At 51.3% G+C, this 22,975-nt stretch overlaps 1 protein-coding gene across 9 annotated transcripts in view; it reads left to right on the top strand.

Annotated features, from left to right (window-relative positions):
- Positions 1 to 22,975, top strand: part of ZNF236 (zinc finger protein 236) — a 107,729-nt gene that overhangs the window by 65,110 nt on the left and 19,644 nt on the right. For all 9 annotated transcript variants that reach the window (XR_007145658.1, XM_047826612.1, XM_047826609.1 and 6 more), the window contains 12 exons: positions 279 to 538; positions 1,685 to 1,783; positions 2,243 to 2,394; positions 3,863 to 3,966; positions 6,831 to 6,982; positions 8,494 to 8,706; positions 10,787 to 11,069; positions 13,255 to 13,358; positions 15,216 to 15,581; positions 16,352 to 16,497; positions 16,634 to 16,871; positions 17,278 to 17,457. Coding sequence is in view for 8 of the 9 variants with exons in the window: in XM_047826612.1 (XP_047682568.1) it covers positions 279 to 538; positions 1,685 to 1,783; positions 2,243 to 2,394; positions 3,863 to 3,966; positions 6,831 to 6,982; positions 8,494 to 8,706; positions 10,787 to 11,069; positions 13,255 to 13,358; positions 15,216 to 15,581; positions 16,352 to 16,497; positions 16,634 to 16,871; positions 17,278 to 17,457 (2,297 nt within the window). In the remaining variant the exon portion in view is untranslated. The remainder of the gene's footprint in view (positions 1 to 278; positions 539 to 1,684; positions 1,784 to 2,242; positions 2,395 to 3,862; positions 3,967 to 6,830; positions 6,983 to 8,493; positions 8,707 to 10,786; positions 11,070 to 13,254; positions 13,359 to 15,215; positions 15,582 to 16,351; positions 16,498 to 16,633; positions 16,872 to 17,277; positions 17,458 to 22,975) is intronic.

The following is a 22,975-nucleotide window of genomic DNA, read 5'->3' on the forward strand; positions in this document are numbered from 1 at the left end:
CTTTTTTAAGACGTTACCTATTCTGGTGCGTGTTCTGCTCTCTCCTCTTTGCTGCCTTCATATCCCTATAATCTGTGAAAGCACTTAGAGTCCGGGGAACGTGATTTTTTTTCTCCGAACTCTTACTAGTGTTTAATTTGAGCTGGATTGCCGCCATGGCTTCAAGATGAAGTCATTCTTTTAAATATTGTTAGTAAGTGACTGACCGCACAGCGGTCCTTCGGGCCAGCGGTTCTCGGCGGCCCCTGACCTCGCGGCCTCTCGTTGCTGTTCTGAAGGTACGAGCTCGCCCAGCAGCTCCAGCAGCACCAGCAGCATCAGCCGGCCGCCCCCCTGGACGACAGCACCGGGGACCAGCAGAGCGTGCACGCCCCGACGCACGTGCAGGTGGACATTGAGAGTGAGGAGCTGCGGCGGGCGGCCGCGGACACCGCCAACCCTGAGGCCATGCTAGACCTGGAGCCACAGCAGGTCGTGCGCACGGAGGATGCGGGGCTCGGCCAGCCGTTGACACACCAGCCTCTGGAAGCGGACGAAGGCAAATATTCCAGAAGTCCTAACGTTTACAGTCACCCGTACAGTTTTTGCAGCCGTTCACACTCCCTCCAGTCTGGGTTGGGGTCTCTGATCTCTGAGTTTTCGGATCCCAGTTTGTGCCATGTGCGAGCCTGAGAGGGTCTGCTGGGATCCCGAGTTCCAGAGATAGGACCCTTCACACACACTCCTCTTGTAGGCACTTTTAGCCCTTCGTGTGTCGAGAAGGGCCTGCGTGCTCAGGAAGTGTACATCTTTGCGACCTCTAGCATTGTGTAATGGCGCCCTGAGCATCTGACTCACGGAATGGTATGGCTCTGTGAATTGTCGCGCATCCGCAAGCGGGTAGGCCCCGGACCCAGCGGGTTGCTTTCTTCATCAGCAGGGTCTTGCTGCAAACAGATGTCAGCTTAGCTGTAGACAGTGAGCTCGGTGACGTGGTTGGTTCGTGTCTGGCACAGTTTCCTTGTCTTTCACGAGCCTAACAGACAGTTTGCTGGCCAGGTTACCGTTCCGTGTTACGGGGCTCCCAGACGTATTTTGTCTGTGAGCACGATTTTGTGCTTTTTATCCTCTGGGTTTCCTGGAACAATGCCCATCCAAAAAAATATATTTTTTTTAAATGTAATTTTTTTAAGTTTATTTATTTATTTTGAGAGAGACAGAGACAGCGCAAGTAGGGGAGGGGCAGAGAGAGAGGGAGAGAGAATCCCAAGCAGACTCTCTGCTGCTTCTGCAGAGCCCAGCATGGGGCTCGAACTCACGAACTGTGAGATCCTGACCTGAGCCGAAACGAAGAATCGGATGCTTAACCGACTGAGCCACCCAGGGCCCCTGAAAAGGTTTTAAATAGTCATTGAATGTAATTGCATTTAGGATATTTTCCCTGTAGAAGAATGCTTAAGTTTTAGGGTAAACTGTGAAGTGACATTCTGGAAGTACAAAGGTAATGCCTCAACTATAGTATCTATCTGTCGTGTATTTTGTGTTGTGTATATATTTATACAGGTATATGTACTTCCTACTGTCTTTCCAAAAGAAGGAGGCTCATTTTTGAGAACTCACTAAAGTATCATTTTGGACGGATTGGTAGATCTGAAATGACTTCGGAGTTTACAACTTGCCCCTTGTGTTTGCATGTCTACCTCAGATGGGTTCGTGGCCCCGCCGCCCGCCCTGCCAGGGCCCGTGGACCAGTTTGAGGAACGGGCTCCAGCACAGTCCTTCGAACCGGCTGGCTTGTCGCAGGGTCAGTGAGCTGCACCCGGGTTGGGTTGTCTTCATAGCGGCCTTCGGTGTTCGTTTTAAGGCCCTTCCGAAGTTTATGATTTCAAATCGATAACTTTCTGCATGGATCGTGTGTGTGTGTGTGTGTGTGTGTGTGTGTGTGTGTGTGCGCGTGCACTGCGTGTGGCCGCTCAGTCGTCTGGAAGGCGCCTTAGTGACCATTCTGCACGTGGTTTGTAGTCGAGCAGTGGTGACTGAGTAGAAGGGGACTCTGGGGTGGCTGCGTAGATGGCTCGTGTGCTGGACGCAGCACCTGTTCTCAGAGCCTGCCGATGTCGGCTAATCCTCATTCTAGTTCAGAAGGTAGAAATGTCCCTTTAAACATCTTTATTTGTAAAACCAACTTTTTTTTTTCTTTTTACCACCTTCATGTGTGACCGGAGCATCTTTTGTAGGACTCGTGTTTTCTGATTTGTTTCAGGCTTCCCCGTGACGGATCCGTACGGTCAGCAGACCGCGTTCGCGCCCGTCCAGCAGCTGCAGGACTCGAGCACGCTGGAGTCTCAGGCCCTGTCCGCCAGCTTCCACCAGCAGAGCCTGCTCCCCGTGCCCGGCTCTGACGCCATGAACGTGGTGAGTGTGCGTGGCGTGCCCGGCGCCGGCGCCTTCAGGCTTCCCTGTAACCTCGTAGACGTCGCTCACTTAGGAGGGCACGCTGACGTCTCATACCGACAGTGTCGCGTCGCCCGTGACGCTGAAACGTTCAGCATGAGCGTCTTCTCTTTGAAAACATTTAAACTTGGCTGAGAGATTTCAGTCCTGTGACGTGGGATTTTACAAAACTTCTTAGAACTCAGGGAAGTCCATAACGTGTAATAACGTGAAGGATGTCATGTTGCGTTAGTGACAAGCTATGTGTTTTTATTTGCGGAATCTTACATCTCAGAATGGAAATACAAGGGATGCTGATGTCCTAAAAATAAATATATGAATACATCATTTAAAAGTTTTACTCAGTCTGGGGCACCTGGGTGGCTCAGTCGGTTGAGCGTCCGGCCTCGGCTCAGGTCATGATCTCAGTTTGTGGGTTCGAGCCCTGCGTCGGGCTCTGTGCCGATAGCACGGAGCCTGGAGCTGCTTCGGATTCTGTGTCTCCCTCTCTCTCTGTCCCTCCCCCACTCACGCCCTGTCCCTCTCTCAAAAATAAATAAACATAAAAAAAGTTAAAAAGAAAAGTTTTACTCAGTCTCATTGGAGACATTTAAAGTTTTGTTTTGCTTTTGATTTTTTCCACGTTTGGAAATTTTTCAATAGTGAAGGAAATGACCGGCCAATGAATGGTTCGCTTTCTGTGAAAGCCGCTGTTGAAAACAGCCGGAGCCACCGTGGGTAGCTTCTCCAGCTACCTGGACCCTCCAGGCCTGGACCCTCCAGGGAAAATTCAGAGCACTTCTTCAAAGCTTAGGAGGCCTATGGTCCAAATGCTGCATCCGGGTAGGACCTGGGGAGTGGATGACATGCTGTCTCTCCCTGTAGTTCTGTGACAAGCGAGGCCGTGGGAGTTTATTCATTTTCAATAACACGAGAGCAGATGAGTAATCGCTCATTAAGAATTATAAAAAATATGGAAAGATCAACAATTTCATTCTTGGCTAGCCTTTGTATCAAAGCAAATTAATAGAAAATAAGTAAGTATTTACTAAAATTGATATGAATGATTATTTTGTTTTTTGAAAAACATTTTTTAATGTTTATTTATTTTTGAGAAACAGAGCATGAGCGAGGGAGGGGCAGAGAGAGAGGGAGACACAGGATCTGAAGCAGGCTCCTGGCTGTCGGCACAGAGCCCGATGCGGGGCTCGAACTCCTGAACCGTGCATGGGAGGTGTATGACCTGAGCCGAAGTCGAAGGCTTAATCGACTGAGCCACCCAGGCGCCCCTGAATGATTTTCATTATTAATCTAGTCAGATGATTATATGGAGCTACTTAGCGTTACTCCTTTGAATCTGCATTTATAAATCTTATCCTTAGTTGTCGGTTGTTTTGCATTTCTGTATGGATACTCAGGTAGTCTGCTTTATACTTGTGCTAAATTTTAGACAACTCGTTTGATCCAAGAGTCGTCCCAAGAAGAACTGGAACTGCAGACCCCACGCCCCGAATTCCTGGAGGCCGGGGAGGACCAGGGCCGGCGCTCCTACAGGTAGCTGTCTGCACGGGGGGCCGGCGGACACCAGTCCTGACCGCCGCTCGCCCAGCGCACGCGTCACCCTTCCCAGGGCCTTGTGATTTAACTCAACGACTCTGAACGGGCTCTGTTCTCACCCCATTTTATTGTAACTAAAGGATCGGAGACCAAAGAGATTAGCTTGCTAAGATTTCTACAGCTGGTTAGTGTTCGCCACCTGCCTGCGCGTTTCACCTGCCGTGCGGTGACTTCCTGTTACTACCGAGAGCCACTGTTACCACGTTTTCAGAAAAACTTCAATTTGTTGGGTGTCTTTTTGTTCAGGGTTCTGTGCGTGCCGTATATATAACAGCCAAGGAGCACCGTGACCGCGGAGACTGCGTTTACATTCGCCTGTTCCTCATGCTTCCGTTCCCTTAGCCGTGTGCTCCGAGTGCCTACGGTGGCCGTGTGCTGTTCGGGACGCGTGCGGTGCCCTGCAGAGCGGGCAGGCCACAGCCCAGCTTCCACGGGATGGGAACGTTCACAGGGAACAAGATAGACGGACTCGTATACAATTAAATAAGAGTGTTGTCTTTGTAGAGATAGTCTTGGCTTTATAATATTTTAGTAATTTTATTTGCTGAAAATACTTTTGAAAGTCTAAATTTAAATTTTTTCCGCAGCCATTTAGCAACAACAAAAAATACTTTATAGTTACTCTTAAAAAATGGTGAGCTATCTTATCTCAAGTCAGTGGTCTTAATTGAGGATTTTGAAAATGGCTAAGATTTGCCAATGTCATTAAGCTGTAATGTGTAATGTCACTCTCCCATTTCCATAGGTTTTGTTTTTCACACACAACCTCGAGTACCTTGAACTGGTGTTTTTATACAGGAGGTTTTTCACTTTTGGGAGCATATTATCCTGAGATCTTTACGAATTTGCAAATCCAACACGGTATTTGTGCAGTGGTTGCTGATTCGGGGATCTGAGATACACAGAGATGGGCCTCAGGACTTCTGAGACTCTCCTTCTGTTTTATTCATACTTTGATCTATTCAGTGGGTATTCACTTGCTCGTGTTTAAGTGGGATTTTGCGTTGGTATTTTTAAGTGAGATTAATCTGATTGATGTTTTCTCATGATTCCTTTGTGACATGTGCTTGGTTTTCCAGGACTTGTGGCCTTGCATCATTTGTGCATTTATTCAGTGTTTATTAAGAACCCGCAAGATTAGTGAGCAAGACAGAACAAAAGCTTCATTCCTCAGGAGTTGGCAATCTAGTGGGAAGAGATGATAGCAAGATGGATGGGTGAGGTGCACAGCAGATGGGGACAGAGACAGCAGGAAGGGGTGGTGGGTGCTGGGTGGCAGCCAGTGGGAGAGCAGGCGCTACTGTCCTGGGACTGGTTGTAGATGCCTTATCCATTCAGAAGGTGGGGTCTTCACGGGACCTCCAACAGGCAGAGGTGTGGGAGGAGGGGAGGGGCTGAGGACGGCCTCTGGGACTCTGACCTCAGAGCTGGGAGGGTGAAATCACTGCCCCTAGAAATGGGCCACCCCTGGGGGAGCAGGTATGGCACAAAGACCAGGACTTGGTTTCATGTCATCAGGGCTGGTGTTGGGGAACAGGGGTGGCGTCATCAGGGCTGGTTCTGGGGAACAGCGGACGGTGTGCCCTCAGTGTTGGCCTCTGTGACCCAGGCTGGCATTGGACACGTGAGGGGACAGCTGTGTGATTGCACAGCGGGCAGGGTAGTTTGTGAGGCGAGGGGAGGCAGAGAATGGTCCTGTCTCCGCGTGGACGGAGGCTGGTCCAGGGGCGGGAGCGTGACTGGGCGGGGTGACGTCCTGGCTTCAGACTGTTCTCTGAGGGCCGGTGTCTGTCCACACAACTGCCGATGTTGTTCCCGTGCTGGAAATTGGTCATAATCTGTAGGTGTGGGCGCCGGAGCCTTCCTCAGCAAACGTTGTGTGGTTTAGCGGTACTCAGTTCTGCAAATGGAGTATTTTCCTCGGCTGCCCTATATACAGAGCCAGTCCCGACTTCATTGGCGGAATTAGCTTTCTCACATCAGCTGGTGAATGCTGTTTGCTTGCTTCTCTGGTTTTTTCAAAAAGCAAGCTTGCGTCAGAACGAACTTTGGAAACGCATCTACATTTGCCAGTCTTTAGATCGGTGTGGACACTAGGGGGCAGTAACTGCATCTGCAGATGTCTGGTCCTAGGCAGCGTGGTTTGGAACGTGACTCATTTCCTACTGCAGGTAAAACTTGGAAAAGCTAGGGAAATATAATAGAAGAAGCTTTCTAAATCTTTTTTTTTTTTTTTTTTTAGTTTTTAATAATATGTGAATAAGAATTTAGAAGTTTATAATTATTTTATCCTTGAAGCAATTTTGGTATATTCTGTAACAACTTAGGGGAAAATAATACTGTACATTTACATAGTATTCAAAATAGATCTAGGAAAATGTGTTTTGTGAAGTATTTTATAAACCAAAAGAGTATATGAACTGGCATTTCCAAGTGTCTGGACTCAGGAATGATTCTGACCCTGAAGCAGTGGAAGGTTTCACAGTGTCTCCTATGACTTAGTAAAGAAAATAGTACGTGATAAATTATCTTCCTGTTCTGTATAAAGGAGGAGTTTCCGACCAATCAGATATTACGCCTGCTGGGGATTGGTATGGGATTTACCAACATTGAAATAATAAAGTATGTGTAAGACCACAGACCCTCTGAGCAGGATTTGATCTAATGTAATAATTTCTGTAATGGCGACGCCTGATTGTTTCCTGATCACTGGTGAAGATTGTTTCTCTTCCAGCCTCAGGTGTCAGATCTGAGTGAGCTCTGAATGAACGCGTTCTCTGCTTTTCACTCTGTGTTCGCAGGTGTGAGTACTGCAACAAAGGCTTTAAGAAGTCCAGCCACCTGAAGCAGCACGTGCGGTCGCACACTGGGGAGAAGCCCTACAAGTGCAAGCTCTGTGGCCGTGGCTTCGTGTCCTCGGGCGTTCTCAAGTCTCACGAGAAGACCCACACAGGTCGCTGTCTGCCTCGCACTGGGGTTTTGTGGTCTTCAGTGTGTTCGTGGAGGGGCGCAGCCATCGCCACCCCCTGATCCTAGAACATTGTCGTCATAGCCCAAAGAAGCTCTGTGCCTGTTGTGGCCCCTCCCTGTTTTCCCTCGGTGCCCTCCCCACCCCAGTGTCCCAGGCAACCACACATCTGCTTCCGTGCGTTGGCCCCTTCTGGACATTGCATGCAGGGGGAAACCTACAAGATAGCGCTCCTGGTACTGAGCTTGTGTGGGGACCGGTCCACATTGTAGCGGGTGTTAGCACTGCGTTCCCTTTTGTAGGGATAACCTTCCCCTGTGTGGGTGGACCCTCTCGTTATCACCAGTTGTTGGTCCTGTGAGTTGTCCTTAGGCTTCTAGGAATTAGCCTGCTGTGAACATGTGCATACTTTTTTGTGGACCTATGTTTCCATTTCTCTGTTTACTGGTGAAATTGCCCGGTCATATGGTAACTCCGTGTAACCCTTCGAGTTGATCAGCCTGCTTTCCAAAGTGGCTGCACTGTTTTACTTTCTACCAGCAATGGATGAAGGTTCTGGTTTCACTCTCTTGTCAACACCAGGCCTATCGTGTGTCCCTTCTGTTATGACTGTCCTTGGGAGTGTGTGGTGGTGTCTGATCGTGGCTTTGATTTGCGTTTCTCTAGTGGCTAATGGTGTGGAGCATCTTTTCATGTGCGTGTTGAGAAATGGCTATCCTAATCCTATGTCATTTTTAAATTAGATAATTTGCAAACATTATTGCATTGTTTAAAGAGTTTTCAAAATATCTTCTTTATCAGATGTATGATTTGCCGTTGAGTATATTTTAAATATACTTAATTTTGTATTTTTATTTTGTATATCATATCTGGTTTACGTCAGTATATTCTGTATAAGGCTTTATCTGAAAATAAAAACATACAGACGAAACAAGGGAGCGGTTTGGCGGGTGCTGGGAAGACAGGCCGAGGGCAGGGCCCGTGAGGGCAGGTCTGGGGTCCTGCTAAGGAGTCCGCTGTCCCCGCAGCAGAGAGCAGCCTGTACGACTCCTGCAAGGAGCAGTGGCCGATGGCCGCTGTGGTCAGTCAGGGGGGCCTCTGTGCCCTCAGTCCGGAGAAGAGGGTCCTCCCATCGGGCCCGACTGGAGACTGAAGCTGTACAGAGGGGGCTGTGGGCCGCTCCCCCATCATTTGCTGTGGGAACGAGGAAAAAAGATGGATTGGAGAAAACGTCTCAAGGGTACGGTCCACGGCATGTTGTCAGTTTCAGTGTAGCAGACGGAGGGGCGGAGAGGACTTGGCGTTGGTCTGGAGCGGCGCGCTCGGAGGCTGTGATCGCACGAGAGAATTAGTAGGAAGATGTGCTGTCGTGGCCGTGTCCTGGCACAAGACCAGGGCGAAGACGGTCTCGGGTTTTGTGGCTTGTTGAACGTATCTCTGTGTGCCCTCGAGTACTTAGGGCTGTAAGGTAACGAAATGCGGTTCCGTTGTCACAGGAGTGAAGGCGTTCAGCTGCAGTGTTTGCAACGCTTCGTTCACGACCAACGGCAGCCTCACCAGGCACATGGCCACGCACATGGGCATGAAGCCCTACAAGTGTCCGTTCTGCGAGCAGGGCTTCCGCACCACAGTCCACTGCAAGAAGCACATGAAGAGGCACCAGGCGGCCCCCTCTGCCGCACCAGCCCCGGGGGAGGCGGACGGAGGAGGTACTGCCCGTGTGGGTGGAGGTCCGGGGAGCGGGTGCTGACGTGCCCAAAGATCGTGTACGTGTCACCCCTTCCAGTGGTTTCTTTTCTGACGACCATGGCCTGAGTGCCCTGAAAACCAGGTTCGGAGAGGCGCAGAGAGGGAAACCCCCCGTCACCGGTCACCGCCCCCGGGGCGGCTGTGCACCTGGGTGGAGGTGCGGTTTCCCACCGGAGAGGGGTTCATGCTCCGCATCGTGGGCGTGTTTGGTACCCGGCACAGGTGCGCGTCAGGTCCGGGGACTGCACACACGTCCCTCGTTTTCTCTCACGCGCTCCCCACGGTGCACGCACCGCAGCGCCTCTGCCGATTCATGTGGCGCACCTCGCGGTTCCACGGGAGCAGGCTGACCCCCCCCCCCCCCCCCCCCCACCGAGTGGGCGCAGTAGCCGTAGGGCTGCCATTCCGCCCCGGCCAGACCGAGTCTTTGTAGCACATCCCATGGCGGCATGTCCACACCGCGCGGTCGGCGCTGCCTGTCGCCGGGTGGGCGTGACGGGGCGGGGGTGTGAGTCCCCGGGCTCCTCTCCCCGCCTGTGGCCCCCGTGTGCTCCGTGTTCAGCTGACCTCAAGGTCACGGTCGTCCCTGGTGGCTCTCCTGGGGAGCGAGTGCTGTAGCTCCGACCTCTGGTTTGGGGAAAACGTCTTTCAAACGTGCCTAACCCACCCGAGGCGATAAAAACCCCCAGCCTCCCCGCTCCAGGCCAGCTGCTCCGGCTTCTTCCGCAGGTAACTCAGAATGTTGGCCCCTCCTCCGTCACACAGCGCCAGCTTCCACCCTGCTCGCTCCTCGCAAGGCCTTTCTTTCCACTTCCGTCATGTAGGACCTCTCCCTGCGCTGACTTACAGAACGGGGGCATCCTCACAACAGGTTCTGGAACCCTGTAGGGGGAGGGCGCCACCTTGTCAGCTGATGCTGACCGCCTGGGGGCTCCCGTTGTGGCCTCGCCACCCCCCTGCGTACACAGCGTGCACCCGAGGGCCTGGTGTTCTCCTCGGTGGGGTCACTGAGAAACAGAGCTCCGAGGGAGCCTTCTTAGCCGCAGAAGAAAAGCCACTCGCGCTGGTTTCTTTTACCCAAACCTAGAACCGCTCGGTAGGGTTTAACCTGCTCTCGGTGTTGGGACAGTGAGTCTGTGTGGCAGACACCATCGGATCCTGTCTCTTCCGTGCGTGGCGCTCCGTTTCGCTCGCCTTTTCCTGCCAGTGGCTTTGCCCTATGGATGGGGTTCCTGGTACTTTAAGTGTTTGAATAGTTCTCTCCGCATTTCGTTACCTGTGCTGGTGGGGCCACCAGCTCTACCCCACTGCCCCCAAATCTTTCCAAACTTTACTCTCTCCTTCACGGCCGACCTTTCCTCACCCTCCCCTGGCCTCTCTCTTCCCTTCTCTCCTCCTTTCCCTCCCTCCCATCTTTGTCCCTTTATCCTGACGCGGCATCTAGTTAGTTTTTATCACTGATGTGGTGTTAGCCACTGTCCGTTTGGCTAGTCGATGTTTCTGTTGAGTCTTTATTCTTTTATTTTTTAGCTGTCTGTGCAGTTCTGACCTCCCTCCCAGCCAGCTCTTTTCCTTCTGTTGGGTTTTAATAGCACCTTCTTCCTGTTTACAATCCATGTAAATACATCCTTACGTCTCACTCAGAGAACGCTTATATGTATATGTTTGAATTTTTTTTTTAACTCTTTAATTAGGGCCTTTTTGCTAATTTATCTCTGGTCTTCTGTCTTGGGCTCTGCTGATTTCTTTATGCAACGATATTTCAGGTTTTGCCCGTGGTAGTGCGTGTCTGCTTAGGAATGCCGGTGGCCCGTGTGGACACCGTGGGTCGGAGCTGTCTGCCGGCTGGTCCTTGGGCACTGCTCCCACGCGGTGACTGCTGTGCCCCTTCCTCCCGGGGACCCCGCTAGGCCTGCCCCTGGACTAATTGAGCTTCACCGAGTGACCCACTCTAATCCTACATAGGCGTTTGGTTTTAATATATTTGTTGTGTTAAAACCTAAGTTTTTATGAGGATTTGGTCCTTCGTGTTTTGTGTAGATATGTGTGTGGAGGAAGAGGAGGAAAATCCCGAGAGAAACCCATCTCGAAAGGCTCGTCCCGAGGTCATCACCTTCACAGAGGAGGAGACGGCACAACTGGCCAAAATTCGGCCGCAGGAAAGCGCGACGGTGTCGGAGCAGGTCCTGGTGCAGTCGGCGGCCGAGAAGGACCGCGTCAGCGAGATGAAGGACAGACAGGCGGAGCTGGAGGCCGAGCCCAAGTTCGCCAACTGCTGCTCCTACTGCCCCAAGAGCTTCAAGAAGCCCAGTGACCTCGTGAGGTGAGGTCGCGGTGTTGCCCCGGGGGTTCGGGAGGGGCGTCCCGGGAGCCTTCGATGGTGCCGTCACGGGGGCCGTCGGAACCCGGTGCCTCGCGAGGGGCTGAGGAATCTCCTGAGTCACGGTTTGAAGCCCGCGTAAATTTTGAGGCTTCCCTTTGAGCTCATTCGGAAAGTTGGTGAGAAACGAGTTTGCTGCGTGGATTGTACTCCTTTCTGTAGAGCCGTGGGGTGCGGTGTCCCCCCTCATCTGCGGTTTCTGCTCATTACCTGAAGTCAACCGTGGCCCATAAGTGGGCGACCCTCCTCCTGAGCTGGGTCACGTGCCCATGTCTGTCACCTGCCGTCATCTCACGTGGACATGTCATCATTGCCCGTCATCACGGAAGGAGGGGGGGGCGGATGTGGCACAATCCGGTATTTTAACTTCTATCACAGTGTGTTGTTGTGAGTGTTCCCGTTCATCATCAGTTGTCATCAACCTCACCGGGCCTAATTTAGAAATCAGACCTCACGATAAGTATCAGGTATAGGAATGAACGGTGTAATACGGTTTGGTACACACACGGGGGGTCTTGGACCATACCTCCCGCAGAGGGGGGGTGCTGCTCTAGTTTAAAAAAGAAAAGAAAAGGAAATGAGTTATTTCTTGAAGACAACATGGTGCTGAGCTTTGTACATTTGCAAACAGCATCAGGGACCTCCTTATCCCCAGGGGTGCTGGTGTGCGTAGGGAGCGGGGGGCGCAGGCTCAGGCCGGGGCAGGAGCAGGGGTGCTGGTGTGCATAGGGAGCGGGGGGCGCAGGCTCGGGCCGGGGCGGGAGCGAGTGTGTCAGGAGGCAGCGTGCAGTTCACACCAGTCTGTCCAAGCAGTGACTGACGATGTGAGGTCAAGTCCAGCAGGATGATGCAGACTTGGAAACGGGACACTGAGGGCTGGGGGCAAGGTCAGCCTGCGGGAAAGACAGGGAGGTAGAATGTTCTCCTGCAGTCTCTGCAGGGTCGCTCTGGACGGCTCAGGATTAGGAGCAAGCTGGTAGGTTGGGGGATACCGGGCCCCCTGACACAGGGAGGAGCAGTTCGGAGTTGGAGGCGGGGGAAGGAGCAGGCTGCCCTCCAGCTCCTCCTGAGCCCTCAGCACCCTCCATGTGGGTGGGGCTGGTGGCAGAGTGGCCACTGGGTTGGAAGTGCTCATCAGTGAGCCTCGGTGACCGCTGGACTGCCCTGTTCTTCCCACTGCAGCGAGGGTGGCGGCGAGGGGGGGTGAGTGGGGCGACGGCGCGTGCTGAGGAGGTGGCGGTGGTGTCCCTTCTGGGCACCCGGAGGTCAGGTGCAATTAAGTGGGGAGTAAGACAGCAGAGCGTTCAGGGGGAGAGGACCAGGTCCTGTGATGAAGCCAAACAAAAGAAAAGCACAGCCCAGGACACCATCAAGTGAGAAAAAGTCCTTCCTGCTCCCCAGAGACAACCGCTGTCAACTGGTTCTTATGTGTTTTTCCCAGAAATGTCCACGTGTCACCATTAAGTTCTACAGTTTTATTTTTGGTGTAGTTTTTACATATTGAGTCGTAGACACCCTTCTTTGTACCTGCAAGCTTGTTACCTTCTTTCCAGTGGTGACGTGTTCTGTCGCGGGGGAATGCCAACTTTTATCTCATGGCACGCTTTCTGTCTCCGGTCGCTACAGGAGCCCTCGCGGGTGCACCTGCAGGGGGGTTGGGTCACTGCCGCCAGGTGGTGCCCAGACTGCCCCCCTGACTGAGGCCTCATCTGACTGACAGCAGAAATGCTAGCTTTGTGTTTTCATTTCCTCTTTTTCAATTCTGGGTATGGGTGAAACGCTTTCCCGTGGCTTTTGGCTGTATTTCTTCTCTGAGCTTCCTCTGCATTGTCTGTTCTTCTACTGTGGTGTTTCTGGTCTTATTGCTGATTTATAACAACTCTTCGGTTTAAGAAAAGTTAGCCCTGTGTTCGTCCATCTTGCAGATGTTTTTGTTTGCTTCTGAGTTTCTTTCTGCCGTTTTTGTGTAGATGGAGATCAAAGGTTTCATTTGGCCGAGTTTATTCAGCCCATACTAACACATATTTTTTACTTACAGGCATAGTTACGAATTTAAAATCATGAGATTGCTTGTAAATGTGTATAAAATTAAAAATAAAAACACTTACTGTAAATGCTTTCTGGTTAGGCACGTGCGAATCCACACTGGAGAAAAGCCATATAAATGTGATGAATGTGGGAAGAGCTTTACTGTTAAATCGACCCTAGACTGCCACGTGAAGACGCACACAGGTACGATTGGGCGCCTGTGCTCCACGTCGGTGCCTTATGATGGCGCTTTGTAGAGAATTTTAAATGTTCATTCATTTATTTTGAGAGAGACAGAGAGAATGAGCAGGGGAGGGACAGAGAGAGACGGAGACAGAGAATCCCAAGCAGGCTCGAACTAATGTCCTCTGAGATCACAACCTGAGCTGAATCCCGAGAGTTGGCTGCTAACTGACTGAGCCTCCTAGGCACCACGATGGCATTTTGTATTTGTCCTCGTCTACCTTTCAAGATCATAGGAAGCTTAGAAGTCAGGAACCATGAAGAAATGGGTATAAAAGGAGTTTTGATTTCTGACTTGGGAGAAATGATCCAGAAAACACGGAGGAAAAGGAGCCCGGTCTCCGATGCCGAGCTGCCTGCTGTCAGTGTTCTTACTGCGCCTTGAATACCTTTGTTAAAAAAATTCTTTCTTAGTCTCATTTAGGCCAGAGACCTTCGGTTTGTCGAGGTTTTACAAGAACTGGGGATTTAGCCAAGCTGATTATAGTTACCAGCTAATAATTCTTTTCAGGTGGGGGGAAATCTTATAAAGGAAAAACATTAATGTACGATTCCCAATGGCCATTTTTGTCTTCATCTCATTTGAGGAACTGAAGGTTAATGGTGCTCATTAAAATACAGCAGGGCTTTGCTGCTTGCCCTGCACAGGGTGCCCAGTGGTTAAGGGGCAGGCCCGCACACCCCACACAGATTTGACGTCTGTGCTCGCTTCCGGGCCATTTCTCGGAGCCTCTGGCTGTCGCGGGAACTGTGGTGAACTCTCAGTAAACGGGAGAGTTGTTCATGTGATTCATAGGATTATGATTGTGAAACTCATTTATATTCTTAATTTTTGGTTCCCGGCAGAATTGACCAAAAACGTACAAGGGAATTTCACATGTTTATGTAAAGTCCTATGATTCTTTTCTGATGGGTTAGTGTTTGGAATTTAATAGATAGATACAGGAACTTAGCGTGCGCCCCTGCTGTGGGCAGTGTTTCCGCTGGTTCATCGGGTGCTGTGTTTTTGTCCCTCTCGTGTGATGCTGTGAGCCGCCAGGACCAGAAGGGGCCTCTCACCTGGCCAGTGCCAGTGGTGTTCACGATGGCTTGCACGCCGGGATTCTTTCTGTGTTGGCCCCTGTGCCTGAGGCCCAGAAAGAAAAGTCTCTGTGAGAGATACCTTTCAGGCCTCGTCCTGCACTCCCGGCTCCCCGGGTGACCTCTGAGGGCCCCGAGCAGGGCTGGACAGCTGGCCTCCCTAGTCCCGGGGTGGGTCCCAGCGTGCCCGCCCGGTTAAATAGAAGTCAGTATTGTTTCTGGGAGAAATAGAGAGAAACAGAAAACCGGGACGCTTTTGTCCCCCCAGAGCCTCTCGGGGGCAGGGTAGGCGGGTGACCGGGCCCTCGGCCCCACCTCCCGGCCTCCGTCATGCCCTTGGCTCAGAGTCCCAGGAGCTGAGCACGTGATCTACACCTGTGGCCACTCCCCACCTGCGCAGGTGTCCCGGGCCCCCCCCTGCAGAAAGAAGATAGACGTGTGCTGACACGTACAGGTGCCCTTTGTAAACCGAGGGGCGAGTGACAGCGACACGGGGCTGAGCCGCTTAGTGCCCCCACCCCGGGTCCCGTCGAGGCTCGGTGAGAGGCGGTGCAGACGCCCAAGTGCTGTGGGGTCGTGGACGCAGGCCGTGGCGGTGCTCACCGCGAGGTCTCTGCGCCAGCACCCGCAGAACAGGGTCCTCCTTGACGTACCTGGCCCCGCCCCCCGCCCCGTGCCGGCCGCTTGCGCGTGGGTGTGGCGCGTCGTGGGCCCCGCTGACCCTTGACCTTTCCGCAGGTCAGAAGCTCTTCAGCTGTCACGTGTGCAGCAACGCCTTTTCCACAAAGGGGAGCCTGAAGGTGCACATGCGCTTGCACACGGGAGCGAAGCCCTTCAAGTGTCCGCACTGTGAGCTGCGCTTCCGCACGTCCGGGCGGAGGAAGACGCACATGCAGTTTCATTATAAACCCGACCCGAAGAAAGCCAGGAAGCCCGTGGCCCGAAGCCCGTCGGAGGCGCTGCAGCCCTTAAACCTGCTCAGCCCGTCATCCGCCGACCCCAGCGTGTTCGTCATGAACAACTCTGTCCTGACGGGGCAGTTCGAGCAGAACGTGCTTCCGCAGGGGCTGGTGGGCCAGGCCATCCTCCCTGCCTCCGTGTCGGGTGAGCGCCGCGCCTGGGCGGCACTGGTGTGCTGCGGGTGGGGTGGGGTGGGGGGGCCCTCCGTCCACGGCGTGCGCTTCTCTCCCTTGAGGTTTGCCCGTGTGAGGCAGGTGGGAAAACGTACATTTCACTCTTGAGGCGAGTCACCCTCCCGTCCCTGTTCCTCCCGCCGCAGCATCTGCTTTTGAACCCTTCACGGTGCTCTGAGCTGCTTTTCCTGGGTTTACCTGCGCCGCCTCTTGCTCTGCACCCCACAGACGTGACAGTGACACACGTGACCGGTGACTCCCCTCCGACATCGTGTGTGCTATCCTAGAGTTCTTTAAATAATCGCTCTCGGGTCACGTGGGTCACCCAGTGCTTGAAAAATAGGAACTTTCAGCCATTCGGGCTTGTCGTGCACTTACGAGTCACAGAGTGAGTGTCAGCAGCCTGTGGATGTGACCCGTGGGGCCATTAAAGATACAACACAGCCGTGAGTTGTTGTTTTAGACCTTGGGCCAGTCAGCGTAGTCTCTTTGGGCCTAGTTTGCTCGTGTGTTTAAAATGCGTAACATCACCTATTTCAGAGGATGCTTTGTGTTGGGTGAATTAGATCATGCGTGTGTCTGGTGGCAATATTAGTATGCCTTAACTACATACATCACGTTGATGTACGAATAAAACCGTGTACACAAAAATTCCCATATGGAAATGAGGGGTTTTTGTTCTGTTTTGCTTTCTAAGAAGCCTTTCGGATACGCAGTCATCCCGGTTCTCTTCCTCTGCAGCTGGTGGTGACTGGACAGTGTCTTTGACGGACGGGAGCTTGACCAGCCTGGAGGGCATACAGTTACAGCTGGCTGCTAACTTAGTCGGGCCAAACGTCCAGATCTCTGGAATCGATGCCTCCAGCATTAACAACATCACGTTACAGGTATGCCGCTTCTGAGGTTTTCCGGGCTTTAATTGGTCAAAGTCGCACGTGAGCGCGCTTCCCGTCACAGGTACCTTGTTACACGATCACACGTGAGCGTGCACTCCCCGTCACAGGTACCTGTTTTGCCTTTCAGATTGACCCAAGTATTTTGCAGCAGACGCTACAGCAGGGCAACTTGCTCAGTCAGCAGCTGCCGGGGGAGCCCGGCCTGGCCTCCCAAAACAGCACCTTGCAGACACAGGACAGCACGGTCCCAGCCAGTGTCGTCATCCAGCCCATCTCAGGCCTGTCCTTACAGCCCACGGTGACGTCTGCCAGTCTGACCATCGGCCCGCTGTCTGAGCAGGACCCCGTGATGACCACCAGCAGCGGTAAGTGGCAGCCGGGGGTCCAGCTCCTTGCTTGTGGTCACGCATTTGCATTTCGGGCTCCGTGGCTCCCCTTTCCTCTCCTTACCGAGCTCAGCAAACACGTGGAGTGTCCCCAGCACACGCGCACTTTTCCTCTGCTAAGTGATGTGCATTCAGTCTACGCACATCCCTTTCCGCCCCCACGTAATTCCCGCGGTCCTGTGGCCTTCCTGTTTCTAAGGCGTCTTGTCGTTCCGGATGAGGGAATTCTACACGTGGTTGATGTTTTCTTCTGAATCTTCTTTTGAAATAACAGTTTTATTAAAATATTCACATATACGATTAAACTAACATTAAAATAACACATATGAAAGAAAATTACTATTCTTTTAAGCCCAGCTTTGTTTTGTTTTGTCACGACGACCAGGGACTCAAGATCTCTCTCAGGTGGTGACGTCGCAAGGCCTGGTATCCACCTCCAGCGGCCCCCACGAGATCACCCTGACCATTAACAACTCGAGTCTGAGCCAGGTGTTGGCGCAGGCTGCCGGGCCCGCTGCCGCGTCGTCCTCCGGGTCCCCGCAGGAAATCACCCTGACCATCTCTGGTTAGTCACTTAACGTCTTAAACCTCCTCCCCCCACAGTTGAAGCGTGTCTTAGTCGTATGTACGTATGTTTTCGGCAACACCGAATTTTGCCCAAAGCCAGCGCTCCGGAAGTGTTGGTAACGCGTGCGGGAAATTCAGGCTTAGCGAAAGACCGTCACAGTTGAGATCTAACCAGAAGTTAAAAGTGAGAGTTCCTCACGTCCACTCTGAGACCACTGTTTGGCCACCTCGCTCTGGTTAGCAGACGGCAGGAAGCCGTGGCTTCATGTGCCGTTTTCCTTTCCTGCTATGTGAAACTAGAGGACTGTGGTCGGCACATCCTGAGCGTGAGGATGCTCTGGGCGCCTCCTGACCCCAGGACTCTGCACAGACCGTGTGGAACAGCGTTAAATGTGGGGTAGAGCACTGAAGAGTGGAGAAACGGGAAGATGATGGCCTTCGGCAGTGGAGGTCACTTGAAGTTGGCAAATTGATCCCGTGTGTCAGCCGAGAGCAGGTGTTCCGTGTCTCCGGGCTGTCACGTCCACGACCAGACTTCCCTCCGTCTGTGTCGTGTGTGACCTAGGTCAGCCTGGAACACGTTTTAGAGCGGTGCGCTGCCCACGTGACTCTTAGCCGTGAGCCCTTCATGGTCATTAAGAGTCATTTTCAAATTTAGCAGCCCTTTGTATGACCCTTACTATGTGCCAGGCGCTCTTCTAGTGAGTTTAACAAATATGAACTCATTTAATATTAATTCATTCAAGCCTCATAGCAACCTTATGAGGCTGTTGTTACAAATAAGAAAAGCATTTCGCTGGGAGGCGAACGCTGCCCCTGGAGAGAGGGTGTGATGGCGGAAGGGGAGCGTTTTCCCTTAAACACTGGGGAGGGCGGAGGGCGGACCGGGTAACGCACTTGCGCTTCAGGGAGATTCCTGCAGAGGTTACTATTGCAAAAGGAAGAAAATTTACTTAGAAAACTGAAGAAAGCTTGCTTTCTTAGGGAGCATCTTTTCCTTTTAACGCGGGTGAGAAACTTGAGCTATTCTTAGAGTTTTCATTTTGAGCGACGTGAGTGATTTTAGACGCTCTTAAGGCAGTGGAAATTAACTTTCAGTTTTATAGAATTCAGTAACCTTCCTACTTTTGTTATATGCATCTGCGTTTTAATGTTTTTTATGTTGAGAAACCTTTGTTGATCAAATTAACTTTTTGGTGTGCCCTCCGTGTATGAGGCATTGTGCGAATCCTGTACAAAAGACCCATAATCCAAGATTCTGGCTTATAGTTGAGAAAGTGTGTTATTTAGCTTATGGGTTGTGCTTCTGTTTCTCCTGTATTTTCCTATCATTGATCATGTGGATACTTTGCATATTGGCATATTCAGAATAAGGAAGTGAATTTAACTAATTGTTTAAAAGTTAGCTTAAAAGGTTTACCCTCGGAGAAATCTTTAAATCAGTTGATGACAGGAGGTTTGCCCAGACTTTGGGCCGGAGGCTTCTAATTCTCAATCCTCATTGTTACGCATCATGAGAATTGTCAAGTCACAAGTCAGCGTTTCCTTATCCCGTTCGGAAAAGGCTGTAGGAAAACAGCTTGCGGTCTCTGTAGAGATTTTCAGTTATTTTTTCCATTAATGTGTATAATTATAAATGCTTGTCGGTGCTAGAAAGCAAAACTTTGATTGAGCTTTGTAGACTCTTAGCAATTCAGAAGTCAGTTGAGAAAAAAATATGGGGTACAAGGCAAGGATAGCCCCCGGGCTCCCCAACTTGTCTCGTGCGTCTACAATAAGGTCCTCTTCTCTGATGGTTTGGTCCAGTTTTCAGTGAAAAGTTATGTCAGGCAGAGAATCAAGAAAGTGATAACCTTCATCCACAGATCCTTTGAAGACGGGTCTGCTCTGCTGATAGGAGTTTGCGTTTTTCCTTTTGCCCGTGCTCATGCCCACAGCACGCGGCTTCATTTCCTGCTCCTGTGTCTTTACCGAAGCGTGACGATGTCGATAATTACACGGCACGGTGGCAGTGCAGCATTCCTTTGTCTTTTGACGCTTTCCCCCTCCGGTTTAGTCTTGCGTTTGCCTAACTTGACAGCAGATGTTTTTAAAGTAACTCGTTCACGTCCAGTCTTTCCAAAGATTCCGCCCGCAGCCGTTCCCCTTCTCTGTTCGTCTGTTTTCCATGCAGTTTGCTTACGCTTATGTGACTCCTGTGGCTATCGAAGCTGGCATCCGCGGGCGGGTCTGGAGGCGAAGGCCAGCGCTTCCTGGAAGGCGAGTGGCACAGGTCCCCTCCCCTCGCCCGCCCTAGTGCCGAGTGTCCCCGCCGCGCAAGCCCGCTGGGTGGCGGCTGGGTTCGGGGGCTCTAGGGTCACCTGCTTTTACAAACATACCTAGCCACACCTGCCAGTCTACCACATTTGGAAGTATTTTCAAGTCAGTTTAAGTTTTAGTCAACAAAGTGTGTCATTTTAAGTGCCTAAATACGGAGTTAAAAAAGAACTCTTAGGAAGCACTTAAAAATACTCAACAGCTTAAAAAATGGGAACAAATACTGTCATTTAGGAAAAATGTATTGCTGGTCTTTTCAGTTTTTCTAGGAATATTATTAAAAGTGAAATAGCTTTAATTTTAATAAGATGTTATTATGTGCTTAGCACACGTGCCAGTATGTAAGTTAACATGTTATTTTCAGATATCACAGTATTAATTTCCATGTAGGTCGAGACCTCATTCAGCACAATTCTTACGGAAATAGTGACCTAAACGGAAGCATAAGATTGTCAGCACCTGCAGTCAATGATCAGTGTCCAGGTGCCACCCTAACCGGAGGCAGTGATCAGCTGCTCTCGTGGAGTGTACCACTGAGCTCTTCAGGTGTGCGCGCGGCTGCTGGCTGAGCCACGGACACACTGTGCCACGGCGTGGCCACAGGGCTGTGCCCCCGGTCGGCGGGGTCGGCGGGCGGGAGCAGGACCCCCGTGTCATCTGTGCTCTGTCACGTGTCACGTGATTCCATACTCCCTGGCCTTACCCGTGCGTGTGGGGTCAGCAGCCGAGCCGAAATTCTGCTTACCAGGGAGGGCAGGGGAACGGTCCTGTTCCGACGCACGAGGCGCGATGGAGTTGCGCGAGTTAGCACTTGGAGGGCTCGTCACAGAACCGTGCCCTGTTCCCCGTGCGGGAACCCAGCCCGTTCCTCCGCGCCCTGCAGCCTGAGTCTCCTGTCACCCACCGCCGTGAGGAGAACGCAGTTTTAAAATGGCCTCTTGCTAAGCTTTTCAAGTGTAGAGTTCTATAAAAACTTAAATGAGCTCCAGTAACATAAATGACAGCTTCGCAAGTAATGGTCAACGGTTTCCAATGACATGCCTGTCTGGTTTATCTCCTCTTGTAGAGATCTTAATTTCTTAGCCTTCTTATTTTCCAACTCTCTATATCATTTTTTGAGAGGAAAAATTTAATTTTTACATATATTTGGAGGCGCAGCTAGGCTTTTTTTCTTTTTCATGCTCATTTGAGATGCTTTCTTATCCGGTAATTCATTTCTTCACTAACAGACTGTATAATGTGTACTGTGTGATAAGAACTGTACTCAATCTGGGAATAGAATACTCAGCAAGGCAGACGTAGCGCCTTTGCACTTAGGATCCTAGGAACTAATGGGACACAGGCACTTACTGAGGAATCCGTAAATCATTGTAAACTTGTGGCGGTAACGATGTATAAAGGAAGATAGGTCATCGGTCCTGGGGGATTTGACCTGGTGGGGCCAGGGCTTCTGTGAGAGTGGGGCTGGGAGTGTGGGGGCATCTGTCCACCCCTGTCGTTTGCTGAAGCATGAAATGAGGCCTGAGTGGTTAAGAACTTTGTCTGAATCCCGTGTCGGCAGATCCAGAGTCTGGATTTCTGGCCCGTGATGTCCCCTCTGTATCTGATCCTTGTGTCTCGTGGGCCGGAGCGAGTGGCTGTCCGGCTCCGGTGCGGACTCTGTTCTGGAATGCTAGCCATGTGAGCTCTCTCAGCCCACTCCCCTGGGGCCGTGACATCTCGTGTCTCCCTGGAAGCTCTGCTTAACATCTTTTTGAATCCTGGGCAAATGGTTGGAAAGACCAGTGGTTTCAGGTGTTTGAATTTACATGGAGTGGTTTTCTTGTGCTGCTCTGGGGATCGTGGGTGTTTGCTGGTGCAGCAGATAATTGAAAATGGGAGATGTTCCGATCAGGATGGAGAAGCGGATGGCCTGAGGGCCCTGTTTTGGCCACCAGTATACTTCATTCCAACACTGTCGTCTGGTTAGACAGGAAGTGTTTTCCCTTGGGATCGCCCCCGCACAGAGCCGTAGAGCCTTGCGTGCAGGGGAGGGTCCCTCGTGTAGTAGAGCTGACCACAGCCAGTTGTGCCTAAGGGTCCTGGGTGTTATGCACTAGTGTTTCTTTGAAAACAACGAACGAGCCCTTTTCCATGATTTAATTATTTTTCCCTTTGGACTTACTGTTTTAGAGCCAGCTGAGAATACTTTCTTTTTTTTTTATTTTTTATTTTTTTTTTAACGTTTATTTATTTTTGAGACAGAGAGAGAGAGAGAGACAGAGCATGAATGGGGGAGGGGCAGAGAGAGAGGGAGACACAGAATCAGAAGCAGGCTCCAGGCTCTGAGCCATCAGCCCAGAGCCGGACGCGGGGCTCGAACTCACGGACCGCGAGATTGTGACCTGAGCTGAAGTTGGACGAGATTGTGACCTGAGCTGAAGTTGGACGCTTAACCGACTGAGCCACCCAGGCGCCCCGAGAATACTTTCTTTTTGATGTCACTTGAGCTTAATTTGGTGCCTTATTCAAATTTATTTTCCAAGCAATTTAGTGAAATAAAATAAAAGTTGAGCTCATAACGTGAACACGTTTGTTTAGTGATGTAATAGCAGGTGTCATAAACACAGGATCGAGTTTATACGACCAGGTCAGTTGTATTATGTTCTCGTGTACCTTTGCCATCTTTGAACGATTCCAGATACAGGAAGAAATTCTTCCACACGCTGAACTACTCAGGCCTTGATAGCTGGCAACTATTTTGAGAGGTTTGCGGATCCACTGATACCGGTGATAATGCGGGAGCTGACCCGTCAGTACAGTACAGGGCGGGACATTGCTTCTTGAAAGGGCGGCGTTTTCCTGAGCGTCAAAGTCACTCCCAGACCAAGCTTCAGGCCACACCGTGCGAGAGTTGAGACCAAAATGACTTTGACACATGACTTAGACATGCCTCTTCTAAAACCCTCAGTGATTTTACAAAACTTCTGTTGCCAGCCAGTCCGTTAGACCAGAGCAGGCTGGCATGCCCGTGACTGTTCTCACTTGTAGTTCTTTCCGTCTTGTTCACGAGATGGGCCGAGGCTCCCCAGCCCCCCGGGACGGCGTGCATCCTAACTGAAGCGTTGAAAAGAAGTGTGTTACGTTCCAGGGGGCTATACGTGAATCAAAGTACTGCAGTCAGCGTTTCACATGCGAGACAGAAACACGAGCTTGTGTTC

This window comes from Prionailurus viverrinus, chromosome D3 (genome assembly GCF_022837055.1).
Source record: "Prionailurus viverrinus isolate Anna chromosome D3, UM_Priviv_1.0, whole genome shotgun sequence".
Classification (NCBI taxonomy): Eukaryota; Metazoa; Chordata; class Mammalia; order Carnivora; family Felidae; genus Prionailurus; species Prionailurus viverrinus.